The sequence below is a fragment of the Protomyctophum bolini genome (assembly GCF_963924005.1).
Source record: "Protomyctophum bolini genome assembly, chromosome: 12".
In the NCBI taxonomy this organism is placed as follows: Eukaryota; Metazoa; Chordata; class Actinopteri; order Myctophiformes; family Myctophidae; genus Protomyctophum; species Protomyctophum bolini.
Window position 1 is genome coordinate 4412148 of NC_137873.1, and position 27701 is coordinate 4439848.

At 39.9% G+C, this 27701-nt stretch overlaps 2 protein-coding genes across 6 annotated transcripts in view; both read right to left on the bottom strand.

The window, feature by feature from the left end:
• Window positions 1-2711, bottom strand: part of LOC308325871 (extended synaptotagmin-2-B-like) — a gene marked incomplete at its 3' end in the record, with an annotated part of 79187 nt that extends 76476 nt beyond the window's left edge. For all 4 annotated transcript variants that reach the window (XM_080778601.1, XM_080778600.1, XM_080778599.1 and 1 more), the window contains exons 1-2: window positions 2528-2711; window positions 1840-2236 (exon numbers count right to left, since the gene is read on the bottom strand). In XM_080778601.1, the coding sequence (XP_080634727.1) occupies window positions 1840-2229 (390 nt within the window). In that variant the 5' untranslated portion in view covers window positions 2230-2236; window positions 2528-2711. The remainder of the gene's footprint in view (window positions 1-1839; window positions 2237-2527) is intronic.
• A 684-nt stretch (window positions 2712-3395) lies between these two features.
• LOC308325867 (macrophage mannose receptor 1-like) lies at window positions 3396-26303 on the bottom strand. 2 transcript variants are annotated; one of them, XM_080778595.1, is made up of 34 exons: window positions 26239-26303; window positions 25673-26035; window positions 24437-24607; window positions 23391-23546; window positions 22968-23078; window positions 22533-22670; window positions 22265-22441; window positions 21975-22129; window positions 21147-21260; window positions 19942-20057; window positions 19126-19274; window positions 18423-18622; window positions 17180-17304; window positions 16979-17051; window positions 16192-16345; window positions 15427-15465; window positions 14700-14863; window positions 14433-14494; window positions 14195-14295; window positions 12226-12368; window positions 11061-11166; window positions 10650-10783; window positions 10489-10515; window positions 9748-9792; window positions 9554-9583; window positions 9206-9223; window positions 8348-8468; window positions 7350-7585; window positions 6754-6919; window positions 5995-6165; window positions 5490-5609; window positions 4912-5088; window positions 4780-4806; window positions 3396-4664 (listed from the first exon to the last, which is right to left on the bottom strand). In XM_080778595.1, exons 2-34 carry the CDS (start codon window positions 25917-25919, stop codon window positions 4411-4413), a joined length of 4227 nt encoding a protein of 1408 aa, XP_080634721.1. In that variant the 5' UTR covers window positions 25920-26035; window positions 26239-26303; the 3' UTR covers window positions 3396-4410. The 2 variants fall into 2 exon arrangements, with proteins under 2 accessions (XP_080634721.1, XP_080634720.1); XM_080778594.1 differs by having other exon boundaries at window positions 6754-6922.
• Window positions 26304-27701: the final 1398 nt, after the last annotated feature.

Below are 27701 nucleotides of genomic sequence, written 5' to 3' on the forward strand. Positions count from 1 at the left end.
GCTGGTTGCAGAATTATTCCCCACGGAAAGCATAGACATACACATTAAACTGTAGTTTCAGCACTCCTAGTTAGCTTATGCAAATTAACCCCCTTCTCCCGTGTGGAATCATGCACCTATAGTGCAGTTAACGGTTGTCAGCAGGTACTGTACTATGACATCAGTATTGGCCTGTACCCATGAGCCCGTCATTCACGTCATTTTGCATCCCGTCATATTTTACACTGTACTTGCCAAAATGTGGAGAAGGCAATTTATTGGACGGCTCTCAGTTCATGTGAAGGAAAGACATACACAGGCACATGCAGAGATTTGCACAATTTATAGATAAATGCACCAATCCTGGTATACACCCCTACAGCTGGTTGATCAACTGAAATAAATAGGAGATATTCTGTCACCTGCTCGGTTTTGAACCTCACTTCCCTTTGTAGTGTACTGTATGGTGGCTGACCCCTTTGGCTGACCTTTGCGTAACCCGTACTCTGACAGCAATGTGACACCATGCAGACAAGAGTTCGTGCTGGAATGAAATCACAGTGGACAGGGCACTACGACAGCTACATTTTACTGTTTTGATGAGTCAGTCAGTGCGCTAGGGGTACACATAATGTGTGTGAGTGAGTTCTTTTTGCCTTTATGGTTCACCAATACTATATCTCAACTTAGAATGACAATGCGAGACATATTTCATGACAAAGAAAAATGTAAAACATGTTTCAACTTGCTATTGCCTATATAATTTTGTAAAATAACATAACGGGTAAGAATTTCCTGGCAGTTATTTGTAACCGACTTATTTCAAAAGTATTTCCGGCTCAGTTTTGGAACAAAATGTATGCCCACCAAAAGTCAAAACAAAGGATAGAAACTGAAAGTGGTAGGTCTCTTGAATAATAGCCAGTGGAGATTCTGTAGTGTTGCCAATGCAGATCCACTATTCTGGCCTCAGCTGCACATGGAACATTTTACCACTAAGGTTACACCACTCAGGGAAATCATAGGGCACTGCTACAGTACATTCCTGCGATTTGGCTGGATGCTAACTGAGAACGAATGTAGGGGAACTGACATGAGTTTTAATCTCTTTCTTTAGCTCTTGGGGAATTTTGGGGACATACAGTCTCTCGGGACTAGAAAAAAGACAATGTCAAAACAATGTGCAGCTTAAGTTAACACAGTATGACACTGCAAATCATGCAAATGATACGCTTAATTCTATCACATCTTCCGTTAGTGTTTTGTTAGATGTTTATGTCACTATGAATGAGTAGTTTTAATTTAATAAATATTTTCAGAGCCCTGCATGTAAGGCGTACAGATGATGACACACACTAAAGCCATTCATTGTGTCACTCACTTCAACTTCCTTCCTGGCTTACAGTATAGTGGAGCATTGCAATAAATAATTTGGTTGTCATGATATAAGTGGATACATATCACAGTAAAAAGTCAACAAAGTCCTGCTACAGTCTGACAAACCTGTCATGAATAGTTCCTGTCACAGTGTCACTGTCAGCAATACTGTCCTTGATAGCACCTACGTGCTACAGTACGTATACAGTCAGTGTCTTCTACCCAAAACGTTGACCTGTGTAGCATCCCACTGCCCCACTGAAACTGAAACCCATCGGTTTGCGTTATAATTAAACACATTAACCACGGCGACATTTGCACAATTTTCAAATATTTCCTTGTTTAAATAGCTACTCTACACTACAAGCTCGAGCTTGTTGATCTGCTATGTTTGAAACATTTTTGAAACATTGTGCGATCACACACACAGTGACACAGCTGCAACAGAATCCTGGCCCTATAGCTACAACAGACTTGACTTACCCATGGTGGCAACTCTGAGGTGGCCACACTTTGCTTCACAATCTTATCCTCGTGCTGCAGGAACGCCAACGCACGGTTTATGCTGTTGTCTTTATAGCCGTGGTTCTTCCGCCAGTAGAAGAACAGCCCGAGTCCCACCAACACCCAGCTGAAGCTGAACTCGAAGTATCCCAGCACGTAGATCGGGAAGATGACGGCGAACGTCTTGGCGAATTTAATCCACATTTGGGAGATCTCCGCGAGGGACGACTGCGGCTCTTCGTCCTCCAGGTCCATGGGGGACAGCGGCACCGACGGGGTGGTGCTGCTGACCGGACTGACGGGCGGTGTGGTGGTGGGTCCATTCCCCAGTTTGGACCCAGCTGCTCCTTGCGCTCTGCTGCTACTCATTTCCACTCTGGAAAGAAGTTTCGGAACAGACATTAACATCAAACAAGGCGACATACGCGGCACGCCAGTATGTCGTTTACAGCCTGGAAAAGTTAGAACCTGCCGTGTCGTATTTTTTCCCACACCGGGGCCCGGGGGGTCTGTGTTGTAACAAAATTATTATTTTATGCATCTCACTGGTGAACAACAGTCTGATTCAAAAGCACTCGAGCCCAGCGAGACGAAACCAAAACCACAACAAGCGCTACCAGTTTCGTTACCAGTTTCACCTTTTACGCACAGAAAAACAGCAACTCACCCTTCGTATCACCTGCGACATCCGCACAAGATTAAAATTGAAAAAATAATAATAATGAAGGAGTCTAGTAGCGCTTTTCAGTCCACTTCACTTCATGTCGTCTATTTCAGCTAGTATATTCCGTAGCGTAGACTAATCTCTTCCTAGAACACATCCTGCTCTGCCAGGGGCTCTCCCTGTCTCTCTCACACCGCCTCACACGCACACACACACACGCATCCAAGCCTTCAGGCTCGGCCCCTTCTCCCAGTCTACAGGAAACTGTCATCGCGTTCACTAGAGAGGGTACTTTCAAAAAAGGATTCAATGCGTCATCTTGTGGTGGATGTGTGGTAGTGGTAGAACAGCTATTCTCAGGACCCCCAGTTATAAATACTGGCCGGTACGGAGGGGTACATCATATGACTGAGAGTGAGAGGTCGTTATGAGTCATGACATATATATATATATATATATATATATATATATATATATATATATATATATTATTTTTTTTAAGTTGATTATCTTTGCCCTTGAAGCTTCAGAAGATGACCATCATCATTCCATCATCTCAGAATGTTTTTTTTTGTTTGTTTTTTTTACATCTGAAACATTCTAAATACGAATTCTTTATGTGTTTTTTGGATTTGGCATAGCCAATTTCCTATATACTGTATATATAAACTAAAGTGTGCATTTTCCGGCAGTGAAAGCTACTGACTGAGGTTAAAATGGGTCTGTTTGGATGTGGTATGGTCAATTTGGATAACCCATCTGATCTGACCTGGTCTGAGGGGGGATATTTCCTACCCAACTCCAAAATGGGTTTTTTTTAGGAAATGAAAAATATAAATTTTTAAGAAAATCAAGGTTCAAGGTTGTACTTTATTGAAGATCTTGTGTACAGGTACATACGATTTGGCTTCCTTTAGACAATGCAGCAGCATAGACAATAACAACAGTAGAATAGTAATGACTAATGAAAAAGAAAAAACTAAAATGTAAAACTATTAAAGAAAGGCAGAGTGCTAAAAAGAGCAAGGAGAGAAAGAAAAAGAAGATTCAAGAGCATGGTTAATGAAGAAAACCTTATATTACAAATGCAATACTGTCTGTGGCAGTCTGCCTCATCAAAATAGGTATTGGGACTTTATTGTCAATGACTTGCATGGGGGAGAGGTAGTGGAGTTAGCCGCTTTAGACAGTTTAAGGGTCCAATGGAGTTAAGAGGTTTTGTCCGAAGCTCTTTTAATACTTTTATCGTTCAATTTTTTTAACCAACACACAGATGTAAGGGGTAGCATGGATTTATGGGGGGGGGGCAAAACAATCTAAAACCTCAAAAATTGAGTTAGGTGGTTTCCTCCAGACAGTGACGTTATGCAAAAGACGGTTAAGTCTCATAAATAGATTTTTACAATGTATCCTATTTACACGTAATGCATCAATAGTAATTACATGTAAATCTAATTGTTTCTAACCACATAAAAAGATTTCAATCCAACATTAAAATTAAGTCAAAATCAGTGTCACCTTGGTTGAAAATTCACACCCACATTGTTTTACACACTTTGAATGTGAAACATACTTGTAGGGCTTGTAAATATATGTTTAATTAGTTTTCATCTTACCTCTATGTTTACATTTCTAAGACATTCAGAATTTTATGTGTGGGAGACTGGGACTCACCTCTCATGAGTTAACTATCAATTGCATACAGACAAGTGAAATTTATGTGGAAGGAAATGTATACTATTAATTATATTGATCATATTAAATTATGATTATATAATGGCACAGCAGAGTGTTAAAAAGAATCACTAGGCTGTACAAATGCAAACACCAATGACTACCATCACTAGATGCAATGTGTCTCATTACATCGTGCGAGGATTTGCCAATCACAAAGTTATAATAGGCTCTGGGTTCTCCAACTCTGCCTTCTCTATCAGCTTGTTGGTGTCTATCACGTCAGGCTGGGAGTGCTCACGGTTGAAGTAGAGTGGATTGTCAAAGGTAGGCAATGGACGGCCAGACTTCTTATAGAGGAGGAAAGCAGTGACCGCTAGGACTGAGAGCACCGTTAATACCAGCACCACTACCAAAGCTGAGTGGACACGATGGCGTTGGTGAGTTCCCTCTTGTTTATGAGCAGCTGCACATTCAAAGGACCAAAATATGCAATGCATAATTAGTCAAATAATCTGTAAAACAAATTATCAGGAATGAAACTATAAAGATTCCACCGTGAATCCATAAATTAATCTTACCAACTGTCGGCAACTGTTCCGGCATCTCTGGTAGAGGAGAATGGAAAATATGAATCGGATTAACAAACACTGATAAGGAATCCAGTCACAGTATTTTGCTGCAGAAAAGTAATAGTGGTTTGCTGGTCTTACCTTTGGGGGCTTCACAGATATAGGCCCTGTCTAACATATGTAACTTTCCACTAGTTTCCATACTAGTCCTCCACATGCCATCAGCAGAACGAATCTCTCCATACTGGCCACGATCTGGCATAGTTGGAGCCCAGTTCACGTAGTCCATAGGTGTCTCATCCAGCCACATCCACTTCCCTGCATAGAAAGAATAAATCTATATATGTCCTCTTTAGTAACACTTTCTATGAAACCGTGTGTGTATAATGCATTATAATCATAATTTAAATGTATTAAATCTTATAACACGGCATAATTATAGTTATACTCAAAATAACAATTATTACAATAATCCCATAATCACACATTATACAGCATTTTATAATGCATTATAAGTATGTTTTTAAATCAATATATGGATTTGGGCTTTATAGAAAGTGTTACCCTTTTCTCCTTCCATAATCAAGACTATTGGTAATGTATATACACAGTATGTATTTGCTTTGATTTAGTATTTATTTACAGTACATTAATGAACCATGACAGTGAATTGTTGATCGTCTTTGTTATGGTGAAGAAGACAGTGTAACTGTACCTACCAAAAACGTAAGTTTTGTACAGGCCTATCCAGAAGCCCATGTGGCTGTCTTTAAGCATTTTCACATTGCTTTCAATGAAACTCTGCTCAGCAGGATCCTCAATGCTGACTAGTTCCGCACCTTCACAACACAAAATACAGAACATTAAAACTAAAGTGCATTCCCCGACCCCAAAACGCAGATTTCCGCCAGTCCAGGTTGCCTACCCAAGGCTGTGGCAGTTATAGGGCAAGCCGTAAAGGACTGGAGGAAGCTGCATGGTGAGAAATAGCGACAGACAGTGCAACTTTACATGTTTGTTGGAGCCCCCTATGAGCAGAAGTGTAAAGGTGACTCCCCCCTGCCACCCATGGAGCTGACCTGTTCTGACATGTTGATCTGACCTCATCAAACCCTGTACACTCAAGTCTTACTGGTATACGTGTGTGTGTGTGTGTGTGTGTGTGTGTGTGTGTGTGTGTGTGTGTGTGTGTGTGTGTGTGTGTGTGTGTGTGTGTAGTCTTACCCTTTATTTTACAGCTAGCAGCTGCCTTTGCCCACTCGGTTTCATGTGTCACGAACAGGTAGCAACTATCCCTAAACGGCATCCAGTAAATATTATCTGAATATGGCATAGTCACGGCGTCAGGGCAGACACCCGGGTATTGCTCAGTCAACACAGTCGGTGGTGGCATGTCTGTAGTTGGGAGAAATTGCAATGACCAAAATAACATGAAAAAAATCACAAAACAAGACACTATTCATACGATGCCTGAGGACACAGATTATGGCAGTGATTCTCAAAATAATCCAAAATACAGAAACTATATACAGTATGGCATTTTTCTTTAAAATCTTGAAATAAAGGTAAAGAAATGAAAGAGTTTTCATGGTGATAAATATATACTACATTATTCCCATTGATCCACTCGGCTGCTGTGTTAAGTGGTCAGATGGGTGAGGCGTGAATGCCTTCTGTATTTTCAAGTGGGCCTTGGTCCAGAAAAGGTTGAGAACCACTAGATTAGGCCTGGTATTTCCTGTTTGGAGATTCAATGGGCTGGTCTGATCAGATATTTGACTTTGATCCAATATTAAAACATCTGTGCCATATGAACCAATGCAAATGTGTAATTGATACAACCCAATGTGGGGAAAATGACTATATTGTTTACTGTGGAGATGAATACACACATTAATCTTTATTTATACTAAATTGCTTAAGTCATGACTGTTTTTTTATTGCGTATAAAATGATGTAATCCAGCTACTATAATTGTCATACCTGTGGTCTTCATACAGACACTATTCATGGTTTGATTGCACAGAGCAGTCTTCCATTTTCCATCCACGTCCACATACACACAGGACTGGCCTCTGCTTGGCTCGTTTCGTGCCCAGTAGGTTTTGAACAGGCGCCAACCATCAATGAACCTGTAGTAACCTCCAGTCTTCTGTACACACACACACACACACACACGGCACACACGTGCACACGCACACGCGCGCACACACACACACACACACACACACACACACACACACACACACACACACACACACACACACACACACACACACACACACACACACACACACACACACACACACACCCTCAATTTTGATTTGAGTATACATGTAGTGTACACTAACCCTCGATTTTGATTTGAGTATTTTTTTCTTGCCTACAACCATTATTAATAATTTCAAGAATTATCAAATTAAATCACAAGAGGTCTTGAGCACAAATAAACAAAGCTATAGTTCCAGGTTCAGTTCAGTGGTGATGTATAAAGTGGTTAAACTGATGTTTATGTCAACACATTGTGCTGGGGGACGTCCCCCGACTCCCCCCCCCCCCCCCCCCCCACAAACATGTACCTCCTTTGAATTGAGACCAATCCATAAAGGTGTGTTGAGATTCAGAGCTTGCAGTTCCACGTAGGCTTGTGACAAGTCATTCCGGACGCTAGCCAGTTGGGCACCGTCAGCCTCACAAAGCGTCTTAGCCTGATCCCAGGTCAGATTCTGAGTCAGAACTTTGATAGAGTCATTGCCCAGTTTGACATAGTGATCAGGAGTCATTGGTTCTTCTGCATCAAATGGGAAGCGTTTGTCTGTGGAAAATTATAGTGGACAGTCGTTTTGACCATAATACAGTATTTGCACGTGTACAGAGTACATGTTAAATCAATTCTTTCTCATTTACATTCCAGGGACAGACAGATAGAATCATTCAGCTCTAGCATTTAAAGTCATTGCGTTTTGGAAATAGGCCTACTTCAGTGACAAAACAACTACTATATTTATTAGCATTGCACTCTTTGTGAGCAATGCTTCAATGTCGGACATTGTTAAGGACAATGTTAATTATGTACATGTTAATTGTAAATGTTAAATGTGCAGTGGTGAAAGTACATTTACTTGGGTACTGTACTCAAGTATCTTTCTTGATTTAATAGGCATATGTGTAGCCTACTTTACTTGAGTATTTGTATTTTTGGATACTTTACCACTACCTTTCAAAGACAAATATTGTACTTTTGACTTGGACAAAGTGCATTATCAATTAACCACTTAAAGACATATTTCACATAGGCCTAAGTATAATGCAAATACACAATATAATAATGCAAGGCATTGATATTAAAACATGTAATCATTTTGTAATTTGAAGTACTCCAAGAAATTTCCATTACTAATTTGACAGAGCAACTTTCCCTTTGTAGTTGAGTAATATCTGTGCAGGATTATCTATAGTTTGACTCAAGTATTGGGCTTGAGTCAGGGTTGTCCACCACTCTTGGTTCTGCCCAGCAAGGTCTGAACCATAACAAGTACATACTATATTAGGGTATATGGTCAGTAGTTTAGCTCACCCACATCCCTCGTGCAGACATATCCTTTGGTGTCATTGCAGGACTTTATTTTCCATTTCCCAAACTCCTGGTTTGCAAGTTCACTGGTCAACGAAACACACTGAGCAGACAGACCCTTATTCTGGAAAGATTGCAAGCAAAACAGGATTATTGTGAAAGGTATCCACTGCACTGTACAATACCAGATGCAACTTAGAATTCTGGGCTTCACATCATCATCATACTATAATTCAGCGAATGTCTGAATGTCTGTCTGTCTGAATGTCACTGACAGCGTGTTATCTCATCATTCACTGCACGAATCACTCCCACTTTTCACACAGGCATTGACCATATGAATATGGAGGTCTTAACCCTTTTTTCGATTTGACACATTAATGATTAATAATGAATTTATTAGTGACAGCCGTTTACCCCCGTTTATCCGTCTGTGGTCTATCTCCGACCGAGCCACACTATTAGCACACATCTCTCCATGCCAAAAAAAACCTGCACGCTCCCAGAAACCGGCTAGGCTACTTTTTACAGACGCAACTGTCATATTTACTGTACAAATATTGTTTTTACATCACCACACGATGGGCAATGCGCCCGGGCGCAGTACCCCCCACGGCCACAAGAGGGGGGCAAATATCTCACAACGGGTAAGGGATAGTCGTTATAATTTACTATAGAGGGTATGCGTGTGACATCATCATCATAACCGGAAGTTTTGCACGAACGCCTAAAGAGGGTAAAAAAAGGACTTTCTGGCCTTGACAGCCCATACATCCAAACAGAAATGATACCATAACGTTAAAATCACTTTGACACTCACGAACGAACAAGCATTTATAGATAGATGTTAGAACATATTACCTCCTCAGAATTGTGAATCTGAAATTAAGAAGAATCAGAATGTGCATTTTAAGTAATATGAATGCCATAGTGTTCCAGTTCCATTTTTGACTGCTCATTTTCTGGATGGATAAAATTGTTATCCTGGCCTGACAGTGTATTTTAGTTTACTAAAGATCTGGAGAGATGGGGAGACTCTGAACAAACAGCATTACTGAACAAACACTCAGTGATCACAATAGATGTATTTAACACTTATTTTAACAAAATGATAACACTTACACCACCTTTAAATACTGTACTAGATTACACTGCACATTGTAATTTGAGTATAATTCAAGCGTTACAATTGAAATTCATGTTTATTACCCCATGTATTTCGCCATGTATTCGATAGTCCTAAATGAAAAATCAGACAGACAGTTATATATGAATGTACTTTTTTTTTGTTTGCTTCTTTTCTGAGATGTATATATTGGTACATATTCATCACACTGCCCTTAGTTAATAGAATAACTTATTTAAGAACCATTACAATAAAAATCCTGTTGGAACATAATTACCATATAATGCGATGACGCAACAATGCGATGACGGAGACGGAGTGGCTAAAATGAAGAATCGGAAAGTCAATCTTGATTATTTTATGGAAATGTAATAATTTTTTATGATGTCTAAGAAATGGATTTGTAGTCAGCATAAGAACTCAATTGCTTAAAACAGATCTCAATATAACAACCACATAACCATTAAGGTCAAGCCACATATTAGTCCAGTGGTTTGGACCTAAGTCAATGCTCAAATACAAAGGCAGAGGAGCGAGGCGTGACAGTATTCATACGATTAAATTCAGAATGCCTGAGGACACAGATTATGGCAGTGATTCTCAAAAGAATCCAAAATAACTTGCAAAAGAAACTATATACAGTATGGAATTTTTCTTTAAAATCTTGAAATAAAGGTAAAGAAATGAAAGAGTTTTCATGGTGATAAATATATACTACATTATTCCCATTGATCCATCCGGCTGCTGTGTTAAGTGGTCAGATGGGTGAGGCGTGAATGCCTTCTGTATTTTCAAGTGGGCCTTGGTCCAGAAAAGGTGAGAACCACTAGATTAGGCCTGGTATTTCCTGTTTGGAGATTCAATGGGCTGGTCTGATCAGATATTTGACTTTGATCCAATATTAAAACATCTGTGCCATATGAACCAATGCAAATGTGTAATTGATTGACAACCCAATGTGGGGGAAAATGACTATATTGTTAAATAATAATAAAAAATCCTGTTGGAACATAATTACCAATAAATGCCATCGATGACGGGGTGGCTAAAATGAAGAATCGGAAAGTCAATCTTAATTATTTCACGGAAATGTAATTATTTTTTATGATGTCTAAGAAATGGATTTGTAGTCAGCATAAGAACTCAATTGCTTAAAACAGATCTCAATACTCTACTCACAAAGGTGGGACTCATGTTTGTGTATCGCTTTGGACGCCCATCAGTCCAGTAAAATCCAATACCGGTTAAACTGTTCAAACCAATCCAAAGATCTGAAGCTGCTGCTGCTGTTGCCATTTGGCTGGCCAGAAATACTAAAAAAAAAAATCGTTTGAGAGTCTCACGTGAATGCAGCTGGATTTATACTGGGTTGGTAAACCTTTTTTGGTGAGTATGAATAGGCCTTAAAACCCCTTTTCCAAAGAATGATAATTATGTAAACTAATCAAAAATACATCAAATGTTTCCTGAATATACATTTATTTAATATAACATTACAACTAAACAGGGACATTGTTCAATGGATGGATATATAGGCGTGCACGCGTGTGTATGTGAAATCTTTCATTGACAAAAGGAAATATGACATACCTTGCTCATGCCTTGAGATAATGGAGACTAAATTCCCTTTCTTATTTTTACATTGTGCCCTTGCAGCAGTCCATGTGTCCTTCCGGTCGGTAATGATTCGGTAGCACTATGAGTATGAAATATTAAAATAATGTTAACTTTCTGTTTCTGAGAGATTCGGGTAAGTCCAATAATAGCCAATATCCTTACAAAGTAATATTATATCCCCATTTATGGAGTTGCTACAACTGTAGTTCAGGAGGGAAGACCAAGCCACAACCAGTGTTGCACAGTAACCACACATATTTACTTGAGAACTGTATTTATTTGTGGATACTTGAATTTTACTCCACAACATTTCAAAGAGAAATATTGTACTTTTGAAATATTGTACTTTTGACTCAAGGAAAGGGAAAAAGTACATTATGAATTAACCACCATTTTTTAAATATATCGTGAAAATCGCAAATCTACAAGCTCACAGTGAGCCGCAATGCAAAGCGTTCTGAGCTTATAGATCTGCTATTTTCAAGATTGAATGGGGTTTGAGGTGGAACCATCTGGAAAGGTTACTGAAGCCTAATATATACTCTGTTGTACGACGGACTGATGGTTACTTGCTTGTCACGATGTGACGTGTTGTATACCATGTCAGTACCATGTCAGTATCATGTCAGTATCATGTTTCATGTCAGTATTGTGAAGAAGAAAGCAAAAGCAAGTACTCTGTAGAGTATTTCCATGTCATAATGTCACAGGTGCACGGTTCTGGAAGATACAAACTGTAGAAAAGAATACCAGCACTCACGTAGTATCCTGGAAGGATTTAAGCTTTATTATGTTTCTCCCCCAGCAGCAAACAAACAGTGTGGACGTTTCGGAACGAAATGTCCACACTGTTGTTCCAGGATACTACGTGAGTGCTGGTATTCTTTTCTACAGCCATGTCAGTATTGTGTCATTATCATGTCAGTATAATGTCAGTATTGCGTCATTATGTCAGTATCATGTCAGTATTATATCATTGATTCATTATCATATCATTATTATAGTCTGTATCATATACATATCCATGCCCATGACCATGGGTGGGCCGTCAACACTTTTGAGATTGTCAAGTAGGCCCCAGTCTAGAAATGGTTGCGAACCACTGCTCTATATTTATTCCTTAACAAAGACCTCTGACCTTTGAGACAAATTTGGTCCACTCTGATGGGCAGCCACCTTTAGGAGCCACAGTGGGGGCTACAGTTGTGTTGACAGGGGGTGAGGCGCTGCGTTTGCAAATGAAACGGTGCTCAACACCACAATTGTAATCATGCCAGAAACCTGTGAATACATTGAAGAGAAAGGGGTTAATTCAATTGTTTCATTTCTGAATTTGTAGCCTATACAACAAACAAAAAACTGTACACAGTGTGCAGCAATTAAGGATTGATTATGGAATATGGACTGAATAACTGAAAATGTGAAGAATACAGTAAACACATGTATCCATACTTTGCTGTGCACTTTCATGTCATATAGTCAATCAGTCAGTTTGATTGATTGAAAATAATTTAGTCCCTTGTTTGTGTTGTGGGTGTTGACTTCGTTAACATTAAGGAAGTATTTAGACAGGTACATGGGTATCTTGGTGGTGTATCGAATCTTGTGGACCAGACCCATTGCAAGATGCTGTACTCTGTCATCGACCCTAAGCCATTCCAGCCTGTCAAAGTGGGCAGGGGGGAGGTGGGTTCGGGGGGTGAGGCCAAGTAGGAGCCTGACGTGACCAGTTTGTTTTGGGAAGTCTGGAGCCTTGTTTTAGCCAGTTATAGTCCATCTGTCTCACTGCCGGTGGCAACACTCCCTGCCCTGTCTGTCGATCTCGCTGCTGGGATTGCATATGTATTTCTTGGTTTCATTATAGACGTCATGAAGCAGCCGCTTCAATCGCACACAACATGACACCTAAACATAGTCCAGTGTCTTCAGTTGTTTGTTTTTAGCTTCTTGGATTTGTGTTTGAGTGAAATATATTGTACATGCAAGTATGCCCTCAAGGGGCATGCTGAATAGGGGTGTTAAAATAAATCGATTCGAATTAGAATCGTGATTCCCGTTATGAACGATTTAAAAAAAAAAAGTGAGGAAAAAATAGTCCGTTTCAGTCAGAAGTTAAAAAGGTTTTGTACACGTTGTCTTGGATTTACCTTTGTGTGTTCACATCATTCCTGCCTAATAGGAACAAACTTTTCAGTATCACCCGTATTGCTTCCAAAATCATCGGACTTCCTACACCCACACTTTCTGATATGAACAATAAGGCCATCACACGACTAGCACTCTCGATATCAAATGACACTGACCATCCTCTGTATCGTTTCTTTAACCTCATGCCATCTGGACAAAGATACAGAACCTTGCCATGGAAAAAGGTCCGTTTTAGTAGGAGTTTTGTCCCCTCAGCCATCACGGCATTAAACAAACTGCCCCGCCGCGCCGATAGGATGGTTCTGTACACAGTGGGGACCTCATGTTTTGTTTTTGTCTTGGTGTTATGTGCTCTGTGTTGTTTTTGATGTGGGTGTTGAACAGATTGTGAAGAAAAATATCCTTCGGGACAATAAAGATTATTATTATTATTATTATTATTCAGTTGATAAAACCTTTACAATAAGCTTTTTTAAGAAATGTACTTTCATGCCACAAGACTGGAGTAGATCGTGATGAAATCCTATATGTATTGAATCGAGAAGAATTTTGAATAGAGATCGTTTTTTGGATTGAGAATCTATTTTAAATCGAATCGTGACCCCAATAATTGGAATTGGAATCAAATTGAATTGTGGGACACCCAAAGATTCACAGCCCCTATCCATGGTCAGGCAATGCCCTTTTGATTGTTTACTGTCTTAGTAGTATACATATGATACGGTTCATGATGCTGCGTGTTTGGTCGTGTAAACTACCGGTATAAATTTAAACTTTTAATTTGATTTATTTTAGTTTTAATTTGTTTATCTTGTCTATCCTTGTTTTATATTATGTTTTTGTGCTCATAAATAATGTCCATGCATACGTATTCTGTTGTCGCTGTTGTTGTTGTCGCTTGTGCTTGTTTTAGTACTGATCATAAAAAAATGCACAGCCCTAATGCTGAATGTCCTCACCATTATTGTAGTTCATGACAACACAGTTCTCCTCACTGTTACGGAAATCCGGTTGATTCTCACCCCACCTCGTAAACACTGCTGGAGATCCATCCAGCCACCTTAGAGAACAACACCATCACGTCTGTAGGTTAGTCTACACTCAATAATACTATAATATTACTATATACTAATACTATATTTTGATTGTCGTTGCAAATTTGGAGGCAGTATGAAATACATAACATAACACACTTACTCATATGAGCCATCGAGGTCCACTTTCAAACCTATGTAATATCTATACATTTTTGGATATATCTGTAGACACAAACGGGGACACAGACAGACAGACAGACAGACAGACAGACAGACAGACAGACAGACAGACAGACAGACAGACAGACAGACAGACAGACAGACAGACAGACAGACAGACAGACAGACAGACAGACAGACTTCTTATTACTGTCATACGAATGAATACTATAAGTAACTAAGTAAGTAATGTAATGTTGTTGCCAACCTGTTTCGACAGAAATCTATTTTCAGCTTCACTGTTGATGATGACCAAGTCACCATGTCTCTCTTGACAGAAATGGCGGGCATTCTCCATTGACATTTCCAACAGACTCAATCGATATTGATTCCCTTGCCAAACAAGCCAGCCATCCGCAGTTTCATTGAAGTCTGCAAAGGGTTGAGAAATGTTATGAATTAAGTCTGTGCAGCACATCGCCAGAGTCTTTTTTCATTCATATTCTTCATCAATTGTCTTTATTATAGGCCCAGCTGGGCATAGCAGTGGTGGCCATTTTGTGATTCCACTGATACAAAGCCCATTCATTTTTCCCATAGAGATTCCAAAAAAATATATGTGAATTATTTTACGCCTAGAATCAAGTTAATCAGGTAAATTATGATACTACATTGAATAAATACCCTTTGTTTTGCGTTGTCTTTTTTCCCCAACTTAATCAAATGTTTTTGGTCATGATTGACCAGCAGCCTGGTAAAATGAATGGGCTTTGGATTGATAGAACCACGTAGTGGTTATGCTATGCCCTAATTATAACCTTACCGTACAACTTATTTTGTATATTTCTAGTCTTCCGTGTTTCATGGCTACTACAGTGCTGCTATGACAACTGAATCCCCCGCGATCAACAAAGTTCTATTCATTAAAAACATTAATGTCAAACAAATTGTTAGCCGATAGTATCTACTGTACTAGTTATGTAATGGAGACTTACCTTTGGCAGGGTTACTGGGGGGTGGCATTGGAGTGACTCCTGTGAAGACACCATAAAAGAGTTTTTTCATTGATGTTTTGCTGTCAATATCAGGGTTCTTTCTCTTTAAAGCGCAAATAACATGCATTTTAAAACTGCTTTTAATATTTAATAATCATATTGTCTATGTCCCTCAAAGTTATTTCTAATGGTTTGAGCCTCAATCACCACTCTGATATAACCAGCCTTGTCAATTATTTCTGGACTTTGAAAGCAGTTTTAGCTGCAGTACCACAATGTCCTGAGGTGGAGAGGGTGCCGATATGCAGATTATTTAATATTTGAGTCATTATAATACTCATGCTAGATAAAACCAGGCTTGTTTCCATTCCATGCCAGCTTGGAAAATCAACAATGGTGGACATTGTAAACAAAGTGGAAATGCAAATTTGCAACTAAAGACTGAGAAAAGGAGGAATTATACAAAGTAAGGTGACATTGATGACATCACGATGAGGCCAAAATCAGTCGAGCTGTTTCTGAGAGCAATTTCCATTAAAACACCCATATGACATGAAGGCCTGATTGTTCAAAATTGGTTATTTGTGGGGATAGAAAACACACATGGGAGCCCCAAAAACACAAAAGAAATTGAAAAAGTTGAATTTTATGTTATAGGTCCTTTAAGTAAAGAAAAACAAGATGGGGTCTAAAAATTGTGTGGATCTTGGACTTCAGGGTCCAGTGAAGCACACGTAGGACAACTGACAGTCTGCATAATCTTACCTGCACGTATCTGGCACAGCCAGTCATTGTAACTCTCACAGTATGCGTTTCTCCACGACCCTACCGTATCCCATTGGAATATTCGGAATTCAACGCATGATTGAGAATTATTTGGGTTGTTTGGCTGTCCACTCATCCAGTGTAAGAAATTTACCTGTGAAGAAAAACAAATGGCACAATTATCTATTTGCTGTCCATTTGAAGGGATTTAGGAAAGATTTTTCCGTCCGGTGAAAACAATCTGGCCCCCCCAAAAAGGTACATATTATACGTGTGGCGGGGGGCTCAGAGTGTGTCCACTTAAGGAAAGTAGGCTTTCTAATTACACAACCCGTGTTTGTATTGGTGAGTAGGTAAAGCGTTCTTTATATTCCCGCTACAGAAGAGAGGCTGCATGTGAGAGCTACAGTATACGCGATGCAGGGCAGAATTAGCATTAGGGCTCTGTGGATTCATCTATATTTTAGCCACTCAGAAGGTAGTCCTGCATAACTGCCTCACTGCCTGGTATGATGATGATGTCACGCGCATACCCTCTATATGTGATGATGAGTCTGACATCATGAGACCATGCATGGTCGAGGTCAGGGATGAGGACATACACATACGAGCGAGCTCACGCAACTGTTCAGAAAGCTGTGGGAGTGCCCCATTCGCCTGTACGGACTATACGTACCCCACTAAACCCCTGTCCCTTATTTGTCCCTTAAATATGTTTTTGAGGAGTAAAAAAAACATGACAATGAGTTGTCCAATATGTGGAATTTACACTTAATTTTCAACTCACAGCTGAATCATCAGTCCAGACAAAACCAGTGGTTTGGTCAGGAGCATTGAGGCCAATCCAGGCTTTCGCGTAGCTGTGGTGATTAAAAAAAGAAAGGCAAATGAAAAGCAGTGAGCATTCCCCAGGTTATATTATGTGTTGAAAAGCACCATATTGAAAACATCCTGAGAACTGGTTCTGAAGCTGTGTCTCAGGTCTTACCGTGTACTTCTTGTTCTTGTTATGTCTGTACTACTGTGGAGGCTGAGTAGATCTCCTCCGATGGCCTTGCAGTAGTCTCTGGCTTCATACCAGGTCTTCTCACCAGAATGTGGTTCTGAAAATAACTGCGACACAAACATGAAGAATTAAGTCACTATCATGATGATCCAGTGCTACGGCCTATAGCTAATATGCTACAGTGTGAGTACATCCGGACACATGTCAAGTGGGCAAGTGGGGTTACAGTAGGTCTTTTAATTATTTTTTATTAAACTTTAATTCAACCTGGTGAGTCCAATTGAGTTGGATTACACAATATCTTACTTGAGTGATCCCTGGCTACACAATTACAGTGTTAAATGTGAATGAAGCCTTTTGCTGCATTTACACAGGCAGATGCAAGGATAGCCTACCATGCATTGTCAATGGAAGCCAGCGTCATGAAGATACGAAGCTACAAATTGAAGCTGAGCTGGGTTCAACTTCTAGATGCAAAGCTACAAAACTAACACTGTAGCTGCAATGACACACGTCACTACGGACGCACATGGTGACGTCAACGACCATGTGAGCAACATTTTACTTCCTGCGTTCTACCAAGGAAGCTTTGAGAAGGAAGAGAAGTGGTCACATGACTGGGCTGCGCACCATGACACTTTCATGGACACTTTCATGGGAGCCAAACTACCCGGAAGTTTGGCAGAATGCACTTGAGTCAATGAGAGCTCAGTGACCAGCTCATGAACAAATATTATTTATGAATGACTGAGACCTTTTGTAAAGTAATCACTTCTGGAAAATAACAGAAGACATGTAACACATTATGGTCTGCTATGGTATCTAAAGAGCACAAAGTACCTTTCTGAACGTACCAAGTATCGCAAGACTTCCCACCGTTTCCTGTCTAGCAGCCAAATCTTGCGATACTTCGGAGCCAGAAACGATACCTGCTGCTGTTTAGATCCTCAGATAAAATTAAATACTGTGCACATCGAAAAGTAAGTGATTAGAAAACAACCTGTGATATGTCTTCCTTTATATTCCTGAACCGATTACATGACAAAGGTCTCAATTGTTCATAAATAGTGTTTGTTATGAGCTGGTCCAGCCGGCTCCATTCACTGCCATGTATTCATCGCACTTCCGGTGTGAGTTTGGCTCCCATGAAAGTGTCCATGAAAGTGTCATGGCGCAGCCCAGTCAGGTGACCACTCTTCCTTCTCAAAGCTTCCTTGCGTTCTACCTTGTAGCAGACGAGTCTGTTGGCCACAGGCGTCCAGCCTTCAGTACAGTTGATCGGGGTTGGAGTCGGCGGGGGCGGGGTTATGACCGCCCCTTCTGCCAGATGTTTGCAGATGTACTTCTCTTTATTAGTGCAGGGCAGGACGTCCCAGAGCCCGGAAAAAATCCCAGTCAGCATGGCAACACAACCCTGCTGGTGGCCTAAAATAAAATAAATACTATAATAACGTTTATCTGTCAAAAACGTTTATCTGTGTGAAATGAGGGGAGCTCTAATCATTGTACATTATCATCAAGAATGGTGGTCCCGTCTTGGCAAAGGGTTCCCACCGACATACATATGCCGACATATACAATGTAAATTCTCCATTCATTGTCAATGGCATTTAATGTTTGTGTTCAGACAACACAAACACTATAGCTGTTTATACATGTTTTTCATAAATAATGGTTGTTATGAGCTGGTCCAGCCGGCTCCATTCACTGCCATGTATTCATTGCACTTCCGGTGTGAGTTTGGCTCCCATGAAAGTGTCCATGAAAGTGTCATGGCAAAAAAAGTTATTGTTTTTGCAGCTTTTTTACTTGGTTGCTTGGATGACAAAAATACTTCTGCAGTTCTTTATATTATTGAGTGTAGAGATCTCAATTTCATTTTGGAATTCAATTAAAAGTTATGGAAATATTATTTCTCCATACAGTACCTGGCATCAGTGCATTCCAGTGAGTAAATCTCACAGTTGCTTTGTTGCTCCACACAAAAAAATCAATATTTCTCTGGTTTGAGAGACCCAGCCAGAAATACTTCTCTGGTCTCATCCCCACCAGGCTGACAAGGAATGCATTATCCACTCTAGAAACATGTAGAGAAATCAACAGGATGTGAACATGTGAAGGCAATAAAAGTACATATTATATAACCAGTATAAAAGTACATATTATCTAACCAGTAAGGCGACCTGAGGGCGAGAAGCGACCTCGCACTAAAGGGCGAGGTCACACTGAAACAGAGATTCTTAAAACAGCACAGTTGAGAAGCAGGAGTTAAACTATTAATCTAGCTGGTGTCAGTGAGGTCAGATGTAGATTTGCTGTAAGGCTCCATATATGCAGATCTAGGTGATGATCCAGTCTTCTCCATGTATGGCTATCCAGGGTTTGATGAGGTCAGTGTTGTGATCTTCATATATGGAGATCCAGGTGATGATAGTCACCTGATAGGCGTGATGTCACGAGGCGTGATGGACTGACAACCATATATGGAGATCTAAGGGTCTCCATGATGTCACATGATGTCACGAGGCGTGACCATATATGGAGGCATGATGTCACGACGTGTGACCATATTATGGAGGCATGATGTAAAGAGGCGTGAGCCGCGTGACCATATATGGAGGCGTGATGTCACGAGCGTTTCATAGTATTTCAATCTATTTCATAGATTTACATTGCGACCTATGTAAATCACAGTAAGACCTGATTTCCTGGTTGATTACGTTAAAGTGAAAAAACATTCTCACCCGTTTGAAACATCCACCAAGTATGAGGCTGAGCTCTTGCATTGGGCTTTGGCTTCATCAAACGTCTTTGTCACAGAACCCACCAAGTAGCAGTAGGAACCATATCTTTTCCAACCCTGTAACACAGGCAATATATAAATACTGTTAATAGCACTATATAGTCTGATGAGTAATCATTGCTATAGTATAGTGGTGGCAGTGGTGGACATTTTGTGGTGCCACAGATACAGAAAGCCCATTCATTGTTCCCATAGAGATTTCCCACAATATCAATCTAAAATGTTTTAAGCCATCCAGGATCCTGGTTAATCATGACCAGAGAACAGAATTTGATTCTGTGTCATAAAAAAAACACACAAAAAAAAAGGTATTTATTAAATATAGTTTAATTTAATTAAATATTCAAATATTTTTTGACATTGTCAGCATTAGGCTAATTGAAATAGGTTACATGAGCAAGAAAGTAATTGTAGTTACTCATTCCATGCCTCTACAAAATCCTTCTGCAAAAGGCATTACTATTTAACCCAATTAGTCTTTCTGCAGCCGGAAAGAGAAAATAGCCTGATCTACTCCATGACATAGATTTACTATAATAATTTTAATAATATTTGACTATATACTGTAGATCCATTATTTTATGGTGGGTGGCTGGGTGCATCTGGAAGCAACGCTTATAGGTTAGCCACTGGAACCATAGCATCCTCAGGGGGTGACATTATAGCAGAAAATATGCTATGTTGGCTATTTTCCACAAGGAGATTTTAGTGGAGCCCATGGGAATAATAATATGGTCAACTAAGTATAGAGTTTAAGTGCATGGCTGTGTGAGGTGTAGTTAAGTCTTATATTATACTGTACAACAATGGCCTTGCGATGTGAGAGGCATTCTAATGAAAGCTAACTATATGACCACTGAAGTGAACACATCCACATTACCTGTAATTGCAATTGGCAATTTTATAATAAAGGTCAGTTTAACCATGACAATGTCACTGGCATGCCACGCACGCAGCTCATAGTTAAAGTGTAGATTGCACACTTCCTAGAATGACTGTTTTCTCATTGTCTTTGTCACAAAATATTGGTATTAGAAATAATGTGATAATGATTGCCCTGGTCATTATCGACCCCGGTATAGGCCTATATTAAATTCCAGTGAAATGTGAATGTGTCTGTAATAACAAAATGTTTTAAACACTCACAGGCTTGCAGCCTACATTCTGCTCCACTTCATCTTCGGTGGGTTTGGTAGCACTTGGTTTACTACAGATAAACCCATGTTTCTCCTCACATGAGCGGTCTGCCCAGTTCCCCTTCTGCACGGTACAAACGTTACAAAGGTCACTATAGTGATATTACAGACAGTACAACAAAATATCTCTAGCTGGGTGTTTTTCATCACTGCACACAAGCAGTGCAATATAGCCTACAATATGCAAATGTGTACATGTTCTCCTCACACTAGAAAATTAATGTAAAATATCAGTAAAGTTGCCATCTAAGAAATATAGCTGTTATACACTAGACTGGTGCCCGGGTGTAGAGCACAGAGTCGGTAACGATGGAAGGTGAAGATCCATGCCCCACCCGTTGTACCAGTGTCAGAGTACCTGTTCCACCCATCTGTCCCCCGCCTTTTATGCCCATATATGGAGATTTCTGTATCTGTCTCTCTGTGTCCCTTTATTCCGATATATGTACAGTATCAGGCATGCCCAAATATGTGTGAGTGTTGTGATGTCAGAAGGAGCCTGGGCAGGGGCCCTATCCAGAGCCCAGGCAGGGGCCTTTTGTGGCGGTTCTGGACAACCGTGGGTCTGACCGACTCAACACCGGGCACTGCACTCCTTGCAAGGGTGTGGAACGTGTGTGTCGAATTTGAAGTCGGTGGGGTAAACGGTTCTCAAGTTATGTGCATTACAGACGTACACACGTACATACGTACTGTATGTACTGTACAGACAGAGAGAGACGTGGTGCATTTATAGATCGATATAAAAATGTGTAAATGTACGTATGCTCAACACTACCTCTCCCCGCATTAGAACACAGTCCTCTGTGTCACCAGAGGTGCTGGGCTCCCCAAACTCCCAGCTGGTGTATGTGACAGTGGAGTGGTCGGTCCAGTCAAATAGTCTCTCAGTCTTCCTGTCGTTCAGACCCATCCACAGCTCGTCACTGCTGGCTACATACATGGAGACAGTGAGATAAAGAATACCAGGTGTTAGTTTTTCCTATTTTTCCCCATACAAACACAGATCCACATAATTACAATCTGTAAAAAAAACAAAACATCTTCAACTGTGGCCATCATGTATACCGTATCCAAGTTGAGAGATGACGAAGCTGTGGTCCTGTATGTTATGAACACTGGCCAGGTCTCCTCCTTCTTTGCGGCACTCAGTCTGAGCATCGGACCATGTTTTCTTTTCACGGTGAAGATGGAAGCATTGACCATTGTAGGGAGTCCAAGGGCTTGAACAGTGACCTGTCTCCACTGATCAGAAATGAATAGTAAATAGATAGAATAACAATAATAGCAAACAAACAATTACAGCAAAGAAGAATAGAATAATTTTCTTCTGTACCTTCAGTAGGCCGTGGCAATGATCCTCCTTTTTGACAGATGTAACCTAGCTTCTTGCTGCAGACAGCACTTTTCCAGTTGGACTGCGCTCCAGAGTCTATCACTGCACAGGCGTGTCCTGGATCAGGAAGTGGATTCTCTGAAAACAAACCAAACAAAACCATCCATTTATTTCAGGTTTTTTTTACTCGTAAACATTTGTATCTTTGCACACAGTTCAGAAAGGCCCTACAGTTGTCTTCCACAGACCTCAAAATTAGCCACATCGGAGGCGCGCAATTCACTCCCTCGAGGGAATGTATTAAAAATGGTGGGTAACCAAGGCTGAGCCACCACAGGCAGCCACAATCAGTCCACGCCACTGCTGCGGCCATGCACTGCACAGGTAAGTGATACTATGGAATGGAAGAAATGTTGCAGGTTAAGGAACACTTACCAGAATCCCACTGTAGATAGCGGAATGGCTTCCCATCTGCCCATCCCCAGCCATGGTCTGGGTTCAGGTTCAGTCCAGTCCAGAGAATATAATTCTCTGAACCTAACAATGCTGTGTGTGTGTGTGTGTGTGTGTGTGTGTGTGTGTGTGTGTGTGTGTGTGTGTGTGTGTGCGTGCGTGCGTGCGTGCGTGCGTGCGTGCGTGCGTGCGTGTGTGTGTGCGTGTGTGTGTGTGGTGAGAGAAGAGAAGATAAAGAGAAAATGTTTGCAAATCTTTTAATATACCACTAGTATATTTTTTTAAGCGAACATTTTTAACTAAAATCTTTGCTTCTCAAATTACAAATGCATATCATTTTTGGGGTCCTTGAAATGAAAAGGTTTGAAAACCATTGGTAGGATATACAGGGTGGTACTACTATACCTGTGACATATGCCTGCTCATGGGGGTCGGTGATACTGAGGAGGGAGGCTATCTGCTGCTTGCAGCTGGTTTGAGCCTGAAACCAACTCAGAGCTGATTGCCTGTTGACCTGGTAGGACACTCCAGTTACAGGGTGCTTCTTCCAATTACCTGTGGCTGAGAAACACCAGTACAGGAATAGGACAAATCAACACAAACATCTACCTGCAATTGTATACTTTAAGGCTATATAAGTTTAATGAGTAAAAAGAGTAGAACTTTTAGTCATTCTGAAATTAAACTCTGACATGTTTTGGATTGGAACAGTCAGTGTGCTACATACAAGATACCAAAGGTTTCCTCACAAGTAGCTGGATTATTGCTTTGCAAAGAATATTTTTATATATTTTATATAGACAGACTATCGTTTGCAAAAATTATGGTAATATATTATGGTAATATATAACAGAGTACACAACTCTGATGGTAGCCTTCAAAGCAACCAAAGGTATGGTACCCCCATATCTTGCAAGTCTGATCGGACCCTACAAGCCCTCCTGCCCGCTCAGATCAGCCGACGCAGGGAGGCTGGAACTACTTTAGCTAGAAAAGCCGGGACGACGCTTCACACGACCCAAACTCTTCTCCCTGGCCTTCTGGCTCCAAAACTATGGAATGCACTTCCCATTGCAATCAGAACTGCAGAGTGCAGACTCACTCCCAAACCTCCGCCGTAGTCTGAAAACCCACCTCTTCAGACTCTATCTTAGCCCGTAGCACTTGCCATAGTATACTTGCCCTAGCCTCGACGACCTTACAGGCGTATGCATAGGCTCAACTTATGTAAAACTTTGCATTTTATGTATACATATAGCACTCTAGTGTATACGCATAGTTTATTATGATAATATTCCACTGTTAGGTTCACATTACGTATGATTCATGATGACTATTTTGTATGCATTTGATGTACACCATGTTTGTTCTTGCTCACTGTAAATTGCTCTGGATTAAGAGTGTCTGCTAAATGCCTAAATTGTAAATTGGTAACCAATGGTAATACTCACACATGGATGGACAGTAGCCCCAGAGTTCATGTTCATATCTTGCTTCAACTGCACACCATTTGCGCATCGAACGGGAGTCAGCGGCAGTGCAGTCTGAATGCCATTCATCCTTGTAGAGAAAGGGAAACGTGCAAGGCCTGCCAAAGGCATTTCCCTCAATAGTGAAAGTTTCTAAATTGTAGAGAAAAGAGAGTTGTGTGAGAATAAAATATATTGATCTGTACAGAGAATATGAGGCAATCGAGAGTACAAAGTGTTTCAAAGCAGTATCTTAATAGATTCTATCTCTATATTGTATACCACTGACTTCTTTGCAAATTAAATTTGAGAGATCGAGAACACACCACACTTGCCAATTCTAGAAAGGAGATTTGATTTATAATGTCATTTTGACAAATCCTGATTCACTAAAAATGTGTGATAAACAAGTTCATCAGCAGTTCCAAGTCATACTGCGAATTTGCGAAACCTTTTCAACTAATATATTTTTATATCTTTCAGTATGTTTTTCACAGAACAAAATTCCATTCTTCTATAACACTATTAAACACAATTTGTATGTATCAGTGTCTGCCCCTGATGACATAGAAATATACTGTAAATGTACCGGAAATATATTTATTGTATGTATTTTACAGTTAATAAATATACAATTACTGAAATACAATATCAAGCGCTAGGACCATGCAGCATTTATTTTTTACATCAGACAACAGCGTTACGAGGAGTGACTACTAAAATGCAGTAGTGGAGAAAGTACTCACATTTTGTACTTAAGTAAAAGTACCAATACTGCAATGTAGAAATACTCTGTTATTAGTAAAAGTCTGGAATTCCAAATTTACTTGAGTACAACGGTATTGGTATCAAAATGTACTTAAAGTGCCAAAAGTAAAAGTACTCATCATTATACAGAATGTCCTATTTCACATGTTTTCAAGTGTGTAAAATGTATTTTTAAAAAAAACATTTTAAAATAGCTACAAGCTCATTGTGAGCTTGTAGATCTGCTATTTTCAAATGGTGAAATGTACAGTAGGGCTGAAGTGGTTAATGTATGTTTTGGAATTATACATCTACAAAGTAACTATAGTATAACTAACGTTTTTGTAAAAACTAAATAATTGTAGTGGAGTAAATTTTGCCTCTGAGATCATTGAGATGTAGTGGAGTAGAAGTAAAAGTACTGAAAATATAGTAAATAGTCCAGCGAAATTGTATTTATAAATACCATACCTCTGTATGTTCTTGAGCAAGGACCCTGCAGTCCGTTGCTTATTATGAAGTGGCTATTGGGACCAGTTACTTTGGTGAGAACCCCTGATCCAACTCTCGTCACGTTTATGTAAAGAGCTTGGTTTTGGAGGGCGAGTAGAGTTTGATTCCTGCACTCCCACTTCTGGAGGTCACTATTTTCATCACAATCATAAAGGCTCACTGCACTGCCCAAAGTCTTCCCCTGGGCTCCCAGACACTTATCCATGTGAGGTACAAGGAGGCGGTTGTTGGTTGTCCAGCGCACATCATTGCACACTTCTGGGAAGTAACGGTTCGGAGTCAAACACAAACCCAACTTGGTTTTAAGGTTAAATGCCGAATCTGTGGGGAAAGAGTGGTTCAAGGAATTAGTAGGGAGATGACATATATAATACTATACATCTTCACCTTGTCAAGGGATGAAGGCTCTTAGAATGATTGATATACAATTACATTTTAATTACAGTCCTAAACAATAATACATGTTTAATTATAGTATTAGTAAATTATACATATCACACAAAAAGGTCAATAGTATACTGTACCATCTGAAGCCAAACACTGGAAAGCTTGGATAAAGATCACAACAGCTGCAACAGTTCCCCTCGTAATTAACATTGTTCTCATAGGTCTGTCATGAAACGGCATCGCCCAAGCATTGGCAGCAGAGGACGTGAGCAGGTCGGGGTCAAAAGAGGGAACCTTAATAGCGGTGACAAATTCACGTCACATTATGTCGTCACAAGTGTTGCATAATTCAATCACAAATGTTCTTTCTTCTGGGAAACAAGGAACACTCATTTCTCCATAACTCAAAAGTTGATATGCAACCTGAGCCTACACAAGTGGCTACTGATATTATGTTTAATCATGGCCATGATCTATTCTAGCTTAAATTAATTACCCAAACATTTTGCTGCACCTCTCCACAACGATTTGCTGAGCAATGTGTGTCCTATCCAGTATTATATTGTATATTGTATTGCTGTTGTTAGCATTCTGAAGCAAAAACCTTCAGATGAGCAATATCATATCCTTAGTGATAAAGCTCTCATTACTCATGCTCAAAGCTCTCATTACTCATGCACATACATGGAATTATGTGTATGCACATAGGATCTACTGGAACACTCTTACAGAATACCGAAACCCCTATCCGTCAGCAAACAGTACTAGACGGATGTTGGTTGTTCTCCTTTTTTACTACAGACATTCACAGCCTTACTTCCAAACTTGTAAACTTAATTCTGAGATTCTCAGTCATTTTCATTCAGGGTTGTTTTTATTGTTAGTATAGTATATTATATTATGTATAGTTTATTCATATAGTTTCATTCGATATATTCCACTGTTATGTTCTTAGCTTACGCATGTTTCATGAACTACTTTTTATGTATATGATGTATTTCCATGCTTTTTGTTCTTGCTTATTGTAAATCACTCTGGATTAAGAGCGTCTGCTAAATGCCTAAATTGTAAAATAGTAAATTGTATCTTAACCCATTTAGACCAGGAACCCCTTTTTGTAACATTACCTTTCAAGCATGGAACCTCTTTGGGGGTAGTTGTTGCTATGTACCACTCCTTTTTTTCCCCTTCACAACAAATCTTTTTGGCAAAATAGTCTATAGCTCACAGCTTGTAGATTGTATTGTCTATTTTTGCCGAATGTTCGGAGTGGGACCTTGCCCGTAAAACAATGAAATACCAGAACGGATTACAATTATACTTTACTGAATAGAATAACCTTACATAGCAAGGATGAAATTCTGTAGTCTGAACATGTGGTGTTTTTAATCAGGTTACTGCGCACAGAGATTCTGTCTTGTCCATTCTGGATATAGCCATGAAAGACGACAGTCATATCCTGTGTGTTAACTGACAATCACAGCTTTAATTTCTAGAGTATATCTTCTTGTTTCACTACCTCTTTAGTTCGTTGGTTTTGGCAGAGACATATGTGAAGGATAAGGCAGTGGGAGAAAGTCAGTTCTTCAAAAATAACTGC

Bases quoted from the DNA above. Each gene is read 5' to 3' on its own strand.
- LOC308325867 (XM_080778594.1), bottom strand. From the start codon at position 25,919: ATGGATAAGTGTCTGGGAGCCCAGGGGAAGACTTTGGGCAGTGCAGTG. The intron at 17,052-17,179 runs GTAAGACCTGAG...TAATCACCACAG, and splicing joins ACAAGAACAAGAAGTACACG to CTACGCGAAAGCCTGGATTG. The intron at 6,923-7,349 runs GTACATGTTTGT...GTGTGTGTACAG, and splicing joins TTGGTCTCAATTCAAAGGAG to AAGACTGGAGGTTACTACAG.